The 19,295-nt window shown below is 35.8% G+C and overlaps 1 protein-coding gene across 6 annotated transcripts in view; it reads left to right on the top strand.

Annotated features, from left to right (window-relative positions):
* TMEM232 (transmembrane protein 232) overlaps positions 1-19,295 on the top strand; it is a 211,669-nt gene that overhangs the window by 102,244 nt on the left and 90,130 nt on the right. For all 6 annotated transcript variants that reach the window (XM_049647699.1, XM_049647700.1, XM_049647703.1 and 3 more), the window contains one exon: positions 5,374-5,618. In XM_049647699.1, coding sequence (XP_049503656.1) covers positions 5,374-5,618 — 245 coding nt within the window. The remainder of the gene's footprint in view (positions 1-5,373; positions 5,619-19,295) is intronic.

The following is a 19,295-nucleotide window of genomic DNA, read 5'->3' as shown; positions in this document are numbered from 1 at the left end:
TCTGTGTCTCCCTCTCTCTCTGCCCCTCCCCCGTTCATGCTCTGTCTCTCCCTGTCTCAAAAATAAATAAATGTTAAAAAAAAAATTTTTTTTAATTAAAAAAAAAAAAGATAGCTATGGTAGTAGAACCATGATTCTATTTTACAGATTTGCTAATGTGAAAGTGACAATATAACAAAATTGTTTTCAGCCTGGCAGAAATGGTATCAAATCCTCTCTGGGGTAAAGTGCAAAGGCTGAAGCTTTAGTGCTATGTCCTTGGGAATTCTTAAAAGAAACTGATACTTGAACTTCCCACTGCCTACTAAGTTAACCCTCACAAAACTCAGAGAGTAGTTACCATTAACTCCTTATCACAAATGAAAAACAAGTCAGAACTAAACTAAACACAGAGGCCTAGAGAGGTAACATTTCCCAACGTTTACATTCTTTAACAAGTGGAAAAGTCCTGCTTGACTTCAGATCTAACTGCGAAGCCCATATTATTTCCTGGTACTTCCTCTGGGAAAACAAACAAAATCTTTTAAAGATAAGGCAAATATACATTTGACTGATATTTGAGGCTATATTTCCATTGGTTGAATGCCTTGAACGTCAATGGGGGAGAGAAGTTTACCTGGGCTTTCAATCAGTGAACCATATGAGAGATGTGGACATGCCTTCATTTTGCTTCATGAAGGAACAGACATCTGATCTACAGGTTATCTGGTCTGGGAGGGAAGAAAGCAAGGAGTAGCCAAATGAGACATGATAAAAATAGCATCAACATTCTGTACTGCAGGGTAATGTTATGTCTGGAAACAATGTATTTTACCAGAAATATACCAAAAACTATTTTTGTTCATTCGTTTACTCACACATTTATTCTTCTATCCCTCTCAGTAATGGAAGAGCTCATAGTAATATATTTATGCAATACTACATATTATTATTGATTTTGAAGTACCTTTTCTTATAAAAAGATTGAGCCAGGGAGGATAAGCAGAATAAGATGAATTGGTACTGACTGACCACCTTGACTGAGCCCACCCCAGCTGGAGGTTCTCCATGCACCTGGTATCCAGTGAGGCATGCAGCAGGTGACGCAAGTAAGAGGGGAAAAGCTTTGGTAGCCAGGCTCAGACTGGGGCTGCTGCTTCTGGCTCCTACCCACGCAGATTTATTCACAGCAAGCAGCTGTTGTAATGCTTTCGTGTAACTCCTCCCAGAATACCTTGGCTGCCCCAAATCTAGCTAATTCCGCCACCAGTATAAGTAGTGGTGCTCTGCAGGCAACAGCCAGTCTCTTCATGATCTTATTCTCCTTTGTATATCTTGACTCTTATGAGACTCAAGTCAAGAAACACTTATACAGTAGTGCTCCCTTATGAGCAGTTTTGCTTTCAGAGGTTTTAGTTACCCGTGGTCAGCCGTGGTCCGGAAGCACCCACCAAACATCAGAAGGTCAATAGTAAACTTAATGCTAAGTCACGATGCCTGCGCCATTCACCTCCCATCTCATCACATAGGCATTTTAACGTATCATCATCACAAAAAGAAGGGTGAGTACAGGACAATAAGATGTTATGAACACAAAAACCACATTCACTTACCTTTTATTACAGAATGTTGTTATAATTGTTCTATTTTATTGTTGTTAATCTCTTAATGTGCCTAATTTATAAAATAAACTTTATCATAGGTTTGTATGCATAGGGAAAAACAGTATATATAGGGTTCAGTACTATCATGGTTTCAGGTATCCACTGAAGGTCTTGGAACGCATCTCTCATGGATAAGGGGGGCATCTTCTGTACTTCTCGATTTTCTAAATCCAATCCAGATGGTGTGTAGACAACCAGTGTGACAAGACAAAAACAGGCCTTCATTGAATCTGCCAATTCCATACCTTATTTTATTGGCACAGAAAATGTTGAGGATCTCAAAATTGAGCATATGAAGTATTTGACTAAATGATGAATCCCAGTATTAAGTCTGCCGGAGTGTCAAGTATAAGATGAAGGGAAACAACATTCAAAATTAGTGAAGAGATGATTTTCTTAAATGTAGTTAAAAAAAATTTTTTTTAATGTTTATTTATTTTTGACAGAGAAAGACAGAGCATGGGCTGGGGAGGACAGAATCCAAAGCAGGCTCCAGGCTCCGAGCTGTCAGCACAGAGCCCGACGTGGGGCTGGAACTCACAGACGCGAGATCATGACCTGAGCTGAAGTCGTACGCTTAACCGACTGAGCCACCCAGGCGCCCCTCTCAAATGTAGTTTAAGAAGAATAGACATATCGGGGTGTCTGGCTAGTTCAGTTGGTTAAGCGCCAGATTCTTGCTTTCTGTTCAAGTCATGATCTCATGATTTGGTTCATAAGTTCCAGACAGTGTGGATCCTGCTTGGGGTTCTCTCTCTCTCTCTCTCTCTCCCCTTCTTTCTTCCCCTCGCCTGTGCTTGCTCTCTCTCTCTCTCTGAAAATAAAGTTTTTTTATTTTTTAAATGTAGACACCTAAAGCCCTACCTAAAAAATGACAATAGATTATATCTTATCTAAAGATAAAGGATGAGATGTGGAAAAGAGATTTCAGGTTTCATTTGATTCACTGAGGCCATAAAATAGGTAATACAAAAATCTTCTCTGATTCTATTTATATGTACATTGGAAGGTACTTTCAGGTGTTAATGTAATTCCTTAATACATTTCAGCTGTACTAAATTAAGGCCAATGTGCTCTAGATAAAGTTTTACATTGTTAAGCTAATACTGTTCTCTTGAGAACTGAACACTTTGTTTTGAGGCTTTGGATTTGACATTGCATTTGAGTTTTTACTACAGTAACTGACATGTACCAGGGCAGTGATGGATTGAGTCTACCCTAAATCCAAACATAATGAGTAAAATTTGCTTATATATTTACTTACACCTCTTAGAATTCACCAGAAGTGCCAGATGCATTTACTCAAATGATTCCAAAAAGTAATTGACCTCAATTAATTTCAAAATGCTTTTTATTTCTGCATATGTTGAATACTTTTACAATTTAAAAAAGATGATGTTTTGAAGGTAAAATTGACAAGTCTTGAAATTAAAAATGTAAAGATGTGAAGGAACCAAAACTGTAAATCAAGTAGTTGGGAAGTTAAGATGGGAAACTTACATTAAATTCAGAAGAATTTTTGTACTCTTTCTGTAAATACTTTTAAATAAACTCTATGAAACAGAATAGCCTCATTTAGAACACTTCCTGTTATCAGTCAATATTTTTAGATAGTTAAAACTCAGCCTAAAGTGGGATGAGTTCTGGAAAGTAAATCTTTCACAGCTGCTTCAAGGCACAGAAACCTTTTTTAAAATAGATACTCCTTAAAGTCTTTTGCTCACATGGTCACACAGTAATGCTTACATGTTCCAATATCTAATATCCCCACGATAGTCTTGATAACTAGAGTCATTTCTTTTATCTTGAGAAACCTACCCTGGACACCATATTCAGCAGATGTCAAGGTATGGAGTATGTGACTGAACATTACATTTTGTTTCATACCTGAATGCTGTGAATCTATTTTTTTAATGAATATAATTTATTGTCAAGTCGGCTTACATAAAACACCCTGCTGATCCCAACAAGTGCCCTCCTCAATTCCCATCACCCACTTTCCCTCTCCCCCAAACCCCCTCCCCATCTATTTTGGATTATATATTGTGTTTGTGTACTTGTGCTTTTATTCATAATAACTTCTCATGTTATGGAATTGATTTGTATTGGACACAAACTATAAGTAAAAGGAAACAGCTCAAAAAATACAGCATTGTAATTGCCTTTGAACAGGTGAACCTGTAGTCTTTGAGACCTTAATTTCCTCAAAGTCACAACAGCTATGAAGTGTCATAGGCAGTTTCATTTTTTGTTTCAAACTGAATGCTCTTGCTATGATTTTGACCTAGTTAATAAGATAGCAACAATGGGGAATAGTATGAACATAATTGTTCATTCATACTGGATACTATAAACATACATGTTTTTTGCATTTTACTCTTTCCCAGCCTCCAGAGCTTTTACAATAATCCCTATTTACTTACCTGCCTTTTGCTGTTTTCTTCATTGCTTTGATCCTTTATTTTTTCAGTTTTATCATGAGATTGTTCTCATTTTTTCCCATTATAATTTTGTCTAAATAATGGAGTAGTCAGTCTTCAAACAGTAATTTGATTGAGCCAAGCTGATCTTGGAACCTTAGAGTTAAAGTTAGATGTTCATATGCAGAAAAATATTTTCTGTTCCTTAATTTCCTACCATAAGATCAATAGGCATATGAAGTGAATCCTGAATGACTGGTAATAAACTGCCTGAAGATGGATAATACTGAATAAAAAAATGTAAAAAACTTAATGAAAGGAGGCAGCATCCAATTTATTTGCAAGAAGGAATTCCTAACATGAACATATTGTGAACATTAAAAAAAATGTAACACATGAGATTTTGAAACTTGCATCTTCATTTATTATTACCAATTCTAACCAAGGAAAATATGCCTCTAGCCATTTCAAAAGAAGTTGTAATTAAAAATCAGTCATGGACAATATTGAACATAAATAGGAAATTTCAGCAAAAAGCTCTTTCCTGACTAAAAATTGATTAAATATTGTAGAATTTTTGTGCTAGATGTTCTAAAAAAATATTATAACTTATTAAATTTAATTTAAACCTAAATCCTAGAACATCAATGTGCAATAAATACAAAGATCTTTTTGTTTTTTACTTAACACAAATTTTGTTCAATAAACATTTTCTGTTAGCTTGAAAGAAAATTTACATTAGGCACAGATGAAACTCTGTTTTAATAAAACATATACTTCAACTGCTTAATTTTTTTAAAAAATGTTTATTTATTTTGAGAGGGGGATGGGGGCAGAGAAAGAGGGAGAGAGAGAGAATCCCAAGTAGGTTCCATCCTGTCAGTGCAGAGCCTGATGTGGGGCTCAAACTCCCTAACCATGAGATCATGACCTGAGTTGAAACCCAGTTAGTTAACCATCTCAGTCACCGAGGCACCCCCGATTGCATAATTTCTTAATAAATATTATAAATAGGAAATTCTTGTATGGGAAATGTACAAGTTGAAAATACAATTATATCATCAAATTTTTGTAATTTCAAGACTGGTTTTGTTCATGCTTAATTGTTTATTTCACTAAAAACTGTTACAATTTTAAAAATCTTTTGGGAATCTGCTTTTATTCTTAAAAAGATTATTTTTATTTAATAGGAAGAATGTGACATTAGTCAAAGAAAAAAAAACATACGTCATCTTTTATTCAATAATACATGATTTTTTCCTCTCATTTAATTCTATTTCAACAGATTGCTTTTTCTTTTCTTTCAACAGGCTGAGTTAAATGACCCAACTGATCCCTTCACTAATTATAGTGCAAAAGTCTCATCAAATGTAGGGGATGAAATTTTCTCTAAATATATAGGATGGAGAATTGCCACTGCTCTTTCCAAACTATTTTTCCCCTCCACCGATGCCTACATTCTTCCTTTGAAAAAACCATTGACAAAACAGGGTCAAATGAAATACCTGAACAAAAAGGATTCCGTGAAGAGGAGAGTTGTACATGTTACTATAAGGTAAAGTGAAGCACTATTCAAAATAGTCCTGTTATTATAATATACTGTATTTTAAAATCATACAAATTATATATAATCATGCGCCACATTATTTAACTCCATTTCTCTTTTTTTCATTTCAACTCTGGGCTCCAACAACTTCTAGGTATTCTGTCAAATGCAAGTACCTTCTTCTTAGAAACTATTTCCTCATGTTTAAAATAGATATTGTTATATAAGTCAATGTTTTAATACAGTGAAGCGTCCCTCCCAGTACTGACCTTCATTTGCCTATTTTACCCCTATCTCTCCCTGATTAATTGCTTGTGTATACTTTCCAAGGTCTCTAAAATATAAACAAAATAAATTATACTTTAGATTTTCTCTCCATTGTTACATGAAAGCCTACTAAATATATTTGGCATCTTACATTTTTTATTTAACTTCATTTCTTAGAGATTTTTTTTCATTCCAGGAGATAGGGAATTTTCTCATTATTATTTTTTAAATAGGTTATGATGTTTTCCTTAGTATGGATGTCCTACAGTTTATTTTTAATCAGTTTCCTTTTGGCATCTGGGTTGTTTTAGACTGTCTGCCACTACAGACTACAATAGAATTGAAACTTCCACATATATCTTTTAATGCACATGAATAAATTCTTGGAAGTGTGATTTCTGAGTCAGAGGATATATGCCTTTGTGGTTTTGGTGGGTATCTTCTAATTGCCTTTCGGAAGAATTGTACTAACTTAAATCCTCACTAGCAATATATGAGAGTACTTGTTTCTCTTCAGTCTTTCCAATGGAGGATTTGACAAACATTTGGATTTTGATAATCTGAAAAGTGAAATATGATTTCTAAATACAGTTTTCTTTTTTTTTTTAATTGACATTTAAATTATATTCCATGTATGCAAGGCTGGTTCAACATTATTAGATTGTGTAATCCACAGCATCAATAAAGTAAAGATGATAAATTATATATTTAAGCAAGTAGAGCAGAACAGTTTAAGACTAAAGTAAGTAGGCGCGCCTGGGTGGCTCAGTCAGTTAAGCGTCTGACTTCGGCTCAGGTCATGATCTCACAGTTGGTGAGTTCGATCCCTGCATTGGGCTCTGTGCCTATGGCTTGGAGCCCGGAGCCTGCTTTGGATTCTGTGTCTCCCTCTCTCTCTGCCCCTACCCAGCTCATGCTCAGTCTCTCCCTCTCTCAAACATAAACATTGAAAGAAATAATTAAGAAAACGACTAAAGCAAGTATAAGAAACTAAATTAACAGAAAGTCAAAATGAAAATAGAACACTAGCATCAAAATACGGTTTGACAAAATCAAACACCAATTCAGGATAAAAACTGAGCAAACTACAAGTGTATGGGAACCACCACAACACGATAAAGAAGATAAATAAAAACCTACAGCTAGCAACAGACCTAATAAGAAACTTAAAGCTTTTTTTCAATTTACATAATTTTTATTTAATTTTTAAGTTCTTATTTTTTATTATGTTAATTTAATTTTTAATTTAAATATAGTTTTCTTAAGGTGAGTGGTTTGAATAACTTCATATGTTAAGAGCCTTTTGTTTTTTCATTATGTGGGAATTAACTCTTTATTTCTTTTGGCCATTTTCCCCACTGAGTTTTTATCTTTGCAGGAACTATTTACCTGTTAATTAATGTGTCCCTTTGTCTATGGTAAGAACTACAAATGTTTATTTTTCCCTATATATTTTATTTATCTTTAAATTTTGCTTGTAGCATTTTTTGCTATTATCATTTTTCTATGTAATTATATCTATTTAGGAAAGTTCTTTTCATTCTAAGATTGAAGTGTTATCACATTGTTTTCTGGTACTTTTAAGGATTTATTTTGAACTTTTTTTAAAGACTCTTAAAAATTTTTTTTAAGTTAATTTATTTTGAGAGAGAGAGAGAGAGAGAGAGAGAGAGAGAGACAGGAAAAGGGCCAGAGAGAAAGGGAGAGAAAGAATCCCAAGCAGGCTCCATGCTGTCAGCACAGAGTCTAATGCAGGGCTTGAACTCACAAACCATGAGATCATGACCTGAGCTGAAATCAAGAGTTGGATGCTTAGCCGACTGAGCCATCCAGGCGCCTCTGTTTTGAACATTTTAATCATTGGTCCATCTAAAAACTTTTGTGTGTGAGTTGTCAATCCATATGGCTACTGAGTTGTCCCAACAATATTTATTGAGTCATCTATTTCCTTTAAATATTTATTCTGATATAAAATGTTATGCTTATTAAATAGTAAATTCTTATTATTTTCTTTTTCTATATTCTAGAAAAACTTCAGTAATTTGGAATTGTCTACTCTTTCAAGGTTTGGTAGAATTCCCTCATTAATCTTCAGTATCTTATGCCTCTTCTAAGGGTAGCTCTTTGTCAAATTTTTTGATTTTTATATGTCCATTGACAAGGTTGATTCAGCCACAATGCATAGGTAGAGCTAAATTCAGTTCTTACTATTTGAGATCCATGCCATAAAAGTATCTGAAGTATCAATCCTGAATTTCAGTCTCTTTAGATCTTTCTCTTTCTTCTTTAGTCAATTTTAGCAGATTGTGCTTCCTTTGAATACTATTTATTTTAACCCATTTTTCAGAATTTATTTGGCCACAGTTGACCGAAGATGTGTATTAAGATTCTTGTTTCTGTGGTTATTTTCTCCCTTAACCAATTCTCATTTTATGTATTTGTGTTTTGTCCCTTTTATTCTTCTTAATTTAGTGTCATACTCTTTTTATATTATTTTTCTAGTGAACCAGTGTTTAGATTCTAACTCACATACTTTTGTTCTTATGTCTATGAATTTGTTACTTTCCTTTGATCTATTTTGTGGTTCATTTTCTAATTTCTTGAATAAGGTGCTAAGTCGTGTGGGAAATTTTCTTCCTCAGCCTGTGTAAATCATTATTTGTGTTCCAAATTCTGAGACTGGTGCTGCCCAAAGGCAGGAGGTATGATAATTTGGTGGAATAAGGTCAGTAGATAGGCTTTACTTTTTTGTATGCAAAAAGTCCACAGTAAAATAAACAAATGTTTAGGAAGAGTTTTGACCTAGCTTTGAGCATTTTTTGAACAATTCTAGAATTAGTGAGGAAGATAGGTACATTTTTTTTTTTTTTTTTTTTTACATATTCATTCATCTTTGAGAGAGAGAAGTGGGGTCGGGGGAGAAGAGCAGAGAGAGAGGGAGACATAGAATCTGAAGCAGGCTCCAGTCTCTGAGCTGTCAGCACAGAGCCTGATGTAGGACCCAAACTCACCGGCTGCAAGATCATGACCTGAGCCCAAGTTGGACGCTTAACCAACTGAGCCACCCAGGCGCCCCAGTACCTTTGAATTTAAGGATTACACTACCTGGATGTTAGTAATTCAGAAGAAGTAAATATGATAAAAACATTCCTCAGCAAATATTTTAAATATTTGTAAGGTTGCAATATATCAAAGTACAATGAAAACGCCAGCTTTAAATATCAAGTGTATTGAGATTTACTTTAGAATCTACAACTGTATTGTGTATATTCTCAAGGACCAAAGGCATGGAAGAAAAAAATCAATCTGGGACCACAGAGAGGACATTGAACAAATGTACTTTGGTTTCTCATTATGGTCAGTTAAAGGAAAAGAGAAAGAAAACTAGAAAGATAGAAGACACTGGACTTTGAGAAGAGGAGATGAAGGAAATAGCAGGGGAAAGTCACTAGATGGTTAAAAGACAGATGGAGATGAATGGTTCCTGTTGGGACACAGAAAAGAAAAACTGGTAGAGGAGAGGAGACACAATGGCAATACTTAAAATAGCAGAAAAGAGAAGTAAATGTATGAGCAAAAGGAAAGATTAAAGAGAACAACTGAGAAGACATACAATACTAGTGAAAGGTACAAATGGAGAGATATACACGAGGGTTGGGGACAGGGGAAGAGAATATGCACAGTCAGAGGGAAATGAGACAAAAGAGTACTGGGGTGGGGTTATGACTCAAAAAGTCCTGTAGGTTTTGAAGGATTAGTAAATTAAACTTCTCATCAGCACCTCTAGTTCATTACACAAATGACATTCATCATTGATCTTTTTTTTTTTTTTTTTTTTTTATTTATTTTTAGGACAGAGAGAGACAGAGCATGAACGGGGGAGGGGCAGAGAGAGAGGGAGACACAGAATCGGAAACAGGCTCCAGGCTCCGAGCCATCAGCCCAGAGCCTGACGCGGGGCTCGAACTCACGGACCACGAGATCGTGACCTGGCTGAAGTCGGACGCTTAACCGACTGCGCCACCCAGGCGCCCCTCATCATTGATCTTTCAAAAAAATGTTATCTCCTTATCCATTTTTCACAGCTCATTACAGGCTCTAGCAATTCAGCTTACAGTGTCTCTGGCCTGAATGAGAGAATCCAGCAGCCCAAGCATCCCTCTGGCAGGAGAACCTCATGTGGCCCAGCTTTCACATCACAGCATTCATGCTGTAGTGTGTGCGAACAGTGCCCCGTGGAGCTGTGCATACCGCTGGATTCCTTTAGGGGTAGACTAATCTCTGGGTGCAGCAGAGGTGAGTGATGTAGGGCTGTAGTTCAGTGGCCTGAAAATAAAAGTTAAGTCAGGCCTGGCTGAAATAGTTGCTACTGTCCATTAGGGGTATGGGAAATCCCTTCTTGATTTATCTATTTATTTTTTCATTTTTTTAATGTTTGTCTCTCTCTCAAAAATAAACAAAGTGCGAGTGGAGGGAAGTCAGAGAGAGAGGGAGACACAGAGTCCGAAGCAGGCCCCAGGCTCCAAGCTGTTCACACAGAGCTGGACACGGGGCTTGAACTCATGAACCACAAGATCATGACCTGATCCAAAGTTGGACACTTGACCAACTGAGCCACACAGGCACCCCAGAAAATCCCTGCTTTTTAAAAAGTAGTTGAAAAGCAAATTTCATTCTAAGCTATGCACTGGCAAAATGTCTCTGGCTCACTGAACATTAGGTGTGGGAAATGTTAATTCTTCCATTTGCTCGATTCTGCATCTAATTAGCAGTCTCACAGCTAGCTCCTTTTGTTGGTTTTCCACCTTTTTCCACTTCCAGGTCCACAAACTGGAGTTAGTGCAGTTAATGAACATCTGAGCATGTTGAAGTTTTGTAGCTAAAGCACAAGACCTAATTCAAAGCCTGCTGAATGCTCAGCTCTTTTTCACCTCTTAAACATCTTCGGGTACAGGGTCATATCACCAATTCCCCTTTGAGTATTCCTAGAAACATCCATTTTGTGCTTTCCACAAGTAGTACTGTGAAAGACAGCAAGAAGGCCAACCTTTAAGGACTCCTACAGAAGATGGGACACATTGAAGAGGCAGGAGCACAGGACATTTAAGAGAATATGTTTCTTTATTGCCTTGGAGCACTAAAGCGTACTTAATTCAGTGTGAAAATCTGAAAATTTACTAGTAAGGAGAAAACAGGAGCTTCCTTATTGATGAAGCATCTGCTATGACCTATAATTTTTTCCAAAAATACTTTTCACTTGTGTTTGTAGACTATAAAACTCTTTGAAAGCAGGAATTCTGTCTTTTGTATGTTTATAAACATACATTTTACTCTGAAAGATTTGCAGATTTGACTTCTTTCATGAAAATTTTCAAAAGAAAATTTATTGTTTTGCTTCTGTATATTGATTTTTTTTGGTTTTGTTTTGCTTTAAGATAGTGGGACATGCTATTGAGCACATGCTCTTTTTGCCCTTCAGCATTTTTTTAAAAATAAAAAAATCATTATGGTTCTTTACCGCATCATAAAACTGCAGCCAAAACCTAGGCATATAATACTTCTACTTCAAAGCATACTATTTTCCTTTTCTCTCTTTGTCAGTAAAAATAATGTAAATTTACCTTAAGGCTGAGAATTGAGAACTCTGAAGACCAAATTTTCAAAAACCAGTTCTCACATCTGCTGTTTTGCTTCTGAAGTTTCTTGTAAGTGTATGTGTTAAGCTTATGCCTTGAATCTCTATGAACTCACAAACAACTAATTTTATGCACATATGTGACGATTCAGAGAAGCCTAACTTAAAACTTGATCTCTGTGCTTAGTTTGCTCACGAATTTCATGTTGAAAGACTTCATAAGACCAGCACATGGAGTAGAGTCCAGGTGAAACTAGCAAAGATGGGCTGGGAATATCTGTTGTCCTCTAGGCATGAAATTTTACATAGCTGACTTCATAAAAGAGTGGTTGTACCCAAAGCTACTACTACGTCTCTGCAGCTTCCGTTATAAATGGAGCTAACTCCAAAGTAATAGAATGAGAATAGAACATTTGCTGAATGGCAGCGAGTCAGGGAAAGGTAAATACCACAGTGTCCCATAAGAACAGGCATGGTGGTCATGGTGAGGCACATGGTTTTTATTATCCCATTGAGAGGGGCGCTGGAGTTGAGGAAGCAATTGGACATTCACTGGGTTTGTGTTTTGAGGGAAGAGATGCTGCCTGATGGCTACTCTACCTTCTAATAATGGAAGTGTGAAAAATAGCTTCTCAAGGAAGAAACACGTTAGGCTCAGTTGCCATCTGAGATTGGGCACCAGCTGGATAGGGGATGCTAGAAATGCCAGCTATCCAGAACCTGGAGCTTTTGGGAAGTTTTCTTAATGGTTGTGAAATAAAGCCATTGGGCAACTTCTGAAGTTGGGTTTAGGAGAAACTCCAGCAAATGAAGGACTTTTAGGACCCCTCGTTCTAGTCAGCAATTTGCCAGGCAATTCAAGATAATCTCTGAGGTCATAGTTGAACAAGCCTTTTGGCTACCCCATCTGAGTACCTTTTATAAACAAGGCCCTGTGTTCACAGTCAGATGTAAGACCCTTAGATGTAGGTAGATATGATTGTTTTATCCATTTTATGGATTTTATGTATCTGTGAAAATACTCATTTTGTATGTGAAATCTGAGAGCTTAAGTAATTTTCCCAAGTATTCACAGTCATTAAGTGTGGGAGTTGGAGCTTAAAAGCATTCTGACTACTGAGTCTACTGTCTGCTTTCTTTCCCATCCTGTGAAATTCATCTGATGACAAAGCCTTGAGTAGTTTGTTAAAAAACTTCAAATCATAAGAAAAGGGGTTTTATTCTTTTTTTTTTTTTTTTTTCAATTTCTAGCTCTTGATTTTCAGAACTTGATTTTGATTAAGGGACATTTTTTTTTTCTGGGCTCTGCATCCCTCTAGTTAATATTAGGAAATCTGTGTCAAGGTCAAGGCACTTTCAGTAAGTCAGTGTGATTATTTTTCCCCTCCATTGCCTTTAGTGAAAATCATACTAACTTAATAGAAGATGCCTCCTCCTTAATGTAGAATGCATATAGATGAAGAAATGGAGAGGGAGGTAGGGAGAAAGAAAGATTAAAATTTTAAAAAAGGAGAGCTGCAGGGGTGTCTGGGTGGCTCAGTCGGTTGAGTGACCGACTTCAGCTCAGGTCATGATCTCACGGTTTGTGAGTTCGAGCCCTGCGTTGGGCTCTGTGCTGACAGCTCAGAGCCTGGAGCCTGCTTCTGATTCTGTGTCTCTCTCTCTTTCTGCCCCTCCCCCACTCATGCTCTATCTCTCTTGTCTCAGAAATAAACATTAAAAAAATTTTTTCTAAGATAAAAATAGGAGAGCTGCAAAGGATTCCTAAATGCCTTAAACAAATCTTTCTAGCTCTTTGATGAAGGGAAAAAAAAATCTGTGCATCCTTCACAAAATATCAAATATATTTATTTATAGTTTCTTTCTGATTTAGATTAAGTAATTTAACTTGACTGAGACTTAGGCTTCTAATCTTTGAAAATGTAAAAGCTGTACATCTTCTCAGGCTTGTCCTAGAGCTAGAAGGAAAAACTGTAGATAAAGAGCCTGGATATGGTCGTTCCTTTTTCCTTTGTTCTATACTTTGGTAGATTTTCTAAAATATTTTTTATTCAGAATATAATATTTAATTCTTTAGTAAATAATAAATAAGTGTAAGATTTACATTTTTGTGCCTATACATCTATTTAAGCTATAAATTTCTGTTAGCGACTTTTCAAAGAGAACGTACAGTTTCATGACGATTTCGTTTTTGGTTCTGTTTTGTTTCCATTCTTATTTCTAGTGTTAGAAAGAAAATACAGTTCGGAACTGGTTCTATGTCATATATGCATTTTGAGAGTATGATATCAAGACCCATTATGGAAAGGTCAAGTTTGGAATGTTAATAATTAGCATGGCTTATCATAATTCTCAGCTGAAGAGAGATAAAGAACATGAATGGGTCTTCAGAGATGAGCTCCTATTTTTGAGCCTTTGTGGTTTGATTATTAGAAAATTGGTTAGATCATCAGCTCAGATCAGTCATTTAAGTGTCTAGAAACTTGTAGAAATTGAAGTCGTATTAGTGAAATCCAGCTGCCAGTGACAGAACCATGCTTCGCACATCCATTTCCAATATGTGACTCAGTTTACCTGCAGCATTGTCTGAGAGATAAATCAATCCCCATCTATCTTCTACTGTCTCCTTTCCTTTCCTGCCTTTCCACTGGATCCTTGGTATGGAACGGGAGTTCTAGATGTCATCAATGGAGCCATAGCTTTAGCTGACACTTTGGCTGCAGTGGCTTTGTGCTTATGCAACAGGTGTCTAGTTTGAGTACAGTCATCACCCCAAGAGTTTCCCATTCACAGTAACAGGGTTGAATGTAGAATCTTAAAAATGGCACAAGTATTAAAATGAACTGGGTGAGATGTAAAAAAATTCTGTGTTTCAAATACAGGTCAACTAGAATCAAAATGGTGGCCCTATGGGCAGAAGAAAGTTGTGCAAAAGAAAACAGAAACAAAATCTATTTTTTTCTGTTGCATTTTGTTTGGTTTATCAAGTGAACTTTGCTCTTCTTTATTTTTTAATTTTTAAAACATTTTTAAAGTTTATTTATTTGAGGGGGGGAAGAGGGGCATAGAGAGAGGGAGAGAGAATTCTAAGCAGGCTCTGCACTGTCAGCACAGAGTCCAATGTGTGGCTCAAACCCACAAACCAGGAGATCAGGACCTGAGCCGAAATCAATAGACGTTTAACTGACTGAGCCACCAGGTGCCCTGAACTTTGCTCTTTTTTAAAAATAAATTTGATGTGTCACATTGTATAAGTTTAAGAAGTACAGCATATTACTTTTATACACCTTATATAGTATAATGTGGTCGCCAATGTAGTGATATTTATCACATTACATAATTACAGTACAATAATATTATGGTCTATATTTGCTATACTGGCCATTATATCGTATGACTTATTTGCTACTCATTACAAGTATGTACCCTTAAGCACCATCGCTCTTGTCCCTCTATCACCTGTTAGCCACCATTTTACTCAGTTTTTTACAGGTTTAACTTCTTAAAATTTCTCCTACAAGTAATAGCAGTGTTTATCTTTCTCTGACTTACCTTGCTTCGTATAATGTGTTCAAGGGCCATCCATATTGGCACAAATGGGAGGATATTTTCCTTTCTCATGAATAATATTCTATTGTGTATTTATACCACATCTTTTTTATCCATTCATCCACTGATAGGCATTTGAAATGTTTCCATATCTTGGCTATTGTGAGTAATGCTGCAATAAACATGGGAGTGCATATATCTCTTTGAAATCCTATTTTCATTTCCTTTGGATATATTCCCAGAATTAGAATCGTTCGATCGTGTGGTAGATCTATTTTTATTTTTTTGAGGAACCTCTATATTGTTTTCTATAGTGGTTAGACCAATTTACATCCCTTCCAACAATGTATAATGATTCCTTTTTCATCACATCCTTGCCAACACCTGTTGTCTCTTGTCTTCTTGATGATAGCCATTCTAACAGTGTGGAGTGATATCTCATCGTGGTTTTGGCTTGTATTTCCCTGGTTAGTGATGTTGAACATTTTTTCATGTGTCGGGCATTTAGATGTCCTCTTTGGAGAAATGTCTATTTAGTTCTTATGTCCATTTTAAAAATTGAATTATTTTTGTTACTGAGTTGACTGAACTCTTCATGTATTTTGGATATTAACCCCTCATTCGATACATGGTTTGCAAAAATTTTCTCTCATCCTGTATGTTGGCTTTTCATTTTGTTAAGTTCTTTTGCTGTTCAGGTGGTTTTAAGTTTAATGTAGTCCAATTTATTGAATTTTTCTTTGGTTGTTTGTGCCTTTCGTGTCATTCCCCTCAAATTATTGCCAAGACCAGTATCAGTGAGTTTCCTCCCTATGTTTTCTTCTAAAAGTTTTATGGTATCAAGTATTGTGTTTAAGCTTCTGATCCATTTTGCATTATTTTTTTCGTGTTAGTTGTGTGAGATAAGGATCCAATTTCATTGTTCTGCCTGTGTTTCTCCAGTTGCTCAGCACCATGTATTGAAGAGACCATCCTTTCTTCACTGGGTATTCCTGGTTCCCTTGTTGAATATTAGTTGACTGTTATGCTGGCACTTAATTCTGGACTCTCTATTCTGTTCTGTTGGTCATTGTGTCATATTCATGCCAGTACCATCTGTTTTTATTACCATGGCTTTATAGTATAGCTTGAAATCCAGAAACACGATACCTCTAGCTTTGTTCTTTTTTCTCAGGATAGCTTTAGTTATTAGGGGTCTTTTTTGGTTCCACTTAAATTTTAGTATTGTTTTTAATATTTTTTTGTGTAGCATACCTTTGGTATTTTGATGGATATTGCATTGAATCTATAGTTGACTTTGTGTAGTATGGCCATTTTAACAATAATAATTCTTGTGATCCATGAACATGGATATCTTTCCATTTGTTTGTGTCTTCAATTCCTTTTAGCAAAGTTTTGTAGTTTTCATTGTATGGACTTCTCACTTCTGGTTAATTTTATTCCTAAGTATTTTGCTGTGTTTGATGCTATTGTGAGTGGTATGGTTTTGTTTCTTTTTCAGATGCTTCATCATTAGTGTAAAGGCATGCAATTGATTTCCATATGTTGATTTTGTATCCTGCTGCTTCACTGAAATTGTTGATTAATTCTAGCAGTCTTTTTTTTTTTTTCTTCACTGATTGTTTGGGATTTACTATACATAGGATCATATTGGCAAATAAAAATTTTACTTGTTTCTTTCTAGTTTGAATGCTATATATTTATCTTTCCTAATTGCTCTAGCTAGGAGTTCCAGTTCTATACTGAGTAGGAACAGTGAGAGTGAGCATCTTTGTCTTTTTTCTGCTTCTAGGGCAAATGCTTTCAATTTCTCTCTACTGAGTATAATGTTAGCTGTGGGTTTGTCATGTGGTCCTAGATATGTTGAGGTATGTCCCTTCTATACCCACTCTGTTAATAGTTCTTATTATAAAAGGATAATGTATTTTGTCAAATGCTTTTTATGTGTCTATTGAGATGATTGTGTGATTTTTATCTTTTTTTGATGTGATAAATTACATTTATTGGTGTTGAACAATCCTTGCGTGTGTAATCCTTTTAATGGGTTCTTGAATTTGGATTGCTAATATTTTTGTCAAGAATTCTTGAATCTGTATTCACCATGGATATTGGTCTATGGTTTTCCTTTCTTGTGGTATCCTTATCTGGTTTTGTTATCAAAGCAGTAATGGCCTTGTAGTAGAATAAGTTTGGAAGTATTCTCCCCTCCTTGATATTTTGGAAAAGCTTGAAGAGAATTTTTATATTTTTTCATTTATTTTTTATTTTTTAAATTTAAATCCAAGGTAGTTAACATAGAGTTTAATAATGATTTCAGGAATAGAATTTAGTGATTTATCACTTACCTATAATACCGAGTGCTTATCCCAACAAGTGTCCTCCTTAATGCCCCTTGCCCATTTAGCACATCCCCTCACCCAACACCTCTCCAGCAACCCTCAGTTTGTTCTCTGTATTTAAGCGTCTCTTATGGTTTTTCTTCCTCTCTGTTTTTACCTTATTTTTGCTTCCTTTCTCTTATGTTCATCCATTTTGTATCTTGAATTCCACATATGAGTGAAATCATGTGATATTTGTCTTCATCTGACTGACTTATTTCACTTAGCATAATACACTCTAGTTCCATCCACGTTGTTGTAAATGGCAAGATTTCACTCTTTTTCATTGCTGACTAATACTCCATTGTGTGTGTGTGTGTGTGTGTGTGTGTGTGTGTATGTTTGTATATTGGTGTATATATATGTGTGTATATGTATGTATACATATACACACATATATATACCACCTTTGCTTTTTAAAATACACATTAAATTTTTTTTTTATTTTTGAGAGAGAGAGAGAGACAAGAGCATGAGTGGGGAAGAGTTAGAGAGAGAGGGAGACACAGAATCTGAAGCATGCTCTAGGCTCTGAGCTGTCAATACAGAGCCTGACATGGGGCTCGAACCTTTAGACCATGAGATCATAACCTGAGCTGAAGTCAGACACTTAACTGACTGAACCACCCAGGTGCCTCTATACCTCACCTCTTCTTTATCCATTCATATGTTGATGGACATTTGGGCTCTTTCCATACTTTGGCTATTGTCAATAGTGCTGCTATAAACATTGGGGTGCATGTGCCCCTTTGAGACAGCACTCCTGTATCCTTGGGATAAATGCCTAGTAGTGCAACTTCTGGGTCATAGGGTAGTTCTATTATTAAATTTTTGAGGAACCTCCATACTGTTTTTGCAGAGTGGCTGCACCAGTTTGCATTCCCACAACAGGAAGAGGATTGGTATTAATTCTTTAAGTGTTTGGTAGAATTCTTTAGTGAAGCTGTCTGGTTCTGGAGTTTTCTGTGTTGGGAGTTTTTTGATTACTATTATAATCTCTTTGTTGTTCTGTTCAGATTTTCTATTTCTTCCTAATTCAGTCTTGGTAGGTTGTATGTTTCTAGAAATGTATCAATTTATTCTAGATTATGTAATCTGTTGGCATATAACTGTTCATGGTGTAGTCTCTTATAATTCCATGTATTTCTGTAATGTCTATTATATGCCACCTTTTTCATTTCTAATTTTATTTATATCCTATCCCCTCCTCCCCTCTTTTTAAAGTTAGTCTAGATAAGGTTTGTTAATTTTGTTCATCTTTTTTTGAGAACCAGCTCTTAGCTTTGCTGATCTTTTCTAGTGTGTGTGTGTGTGTGTGTGTGTGTGTGTGTGTCTATTTCATTTATTTCTGCAATAATTCTTATTTACTTTCATCTGGTGAGTTTAGGCTTCCTTCATTCTTTTTCTAGTTTCTTGAGGTATAAAGTTAGGTTGTTTTATTTTATTTTATTATTTATTTAAATTTTTTGTAATGTTTATTTACTTTTGAGAGAGAGAGAGAGAGAGAGAGAGAGAGAGAGAGAGAGACTGTGAGCAGGTGGGGCAAAGAGAGAGGGAAACACAGAATCTGAAGCAGGCTTCAGGATCTGAACTGTTAGCACAGAGCCTGACGTGGGGCAGGAACTAATGGACTGAGAGATCATGACCTGAGCTGAAGTCAGACACTTAACCGACTGAGCCATCCCGGCACCCCAGGTTATTTATTTTGGATTCTTCTAATTTCTTACTATGTGCACTTATTGCCATAAACTTTCAGAACTGTTTTTGCAGTATTTGATATGTTGTGTTTTCATTTATTTTGAGATAATTTTTTGTTTTTCTTTTGACTTAGTCTTTGACCCAATGGTTGTTTATAAA

Source organism: Panthera uncia, assembly GCF_023721935.1.
Source record: "Panthera uncia isolate 11264 chromosome A1 unlocalized genomic scaffold, Puncia_PCG_1.0 HiC_scaffold_17, whole genome shotgun sequence".
Classification (NCBI taxonomy): domain Eukaryota; kingdom Metazoa; phylum Chordata; class Mammalia; order Carnivora; family Felidae; genus Panthera; species Panthera uncia.
The sequence above is the reverse complement of the archived record's forward strand: the minus strand, read 5'-3'. Positions and strand labels throughout refer to the sequence as shown.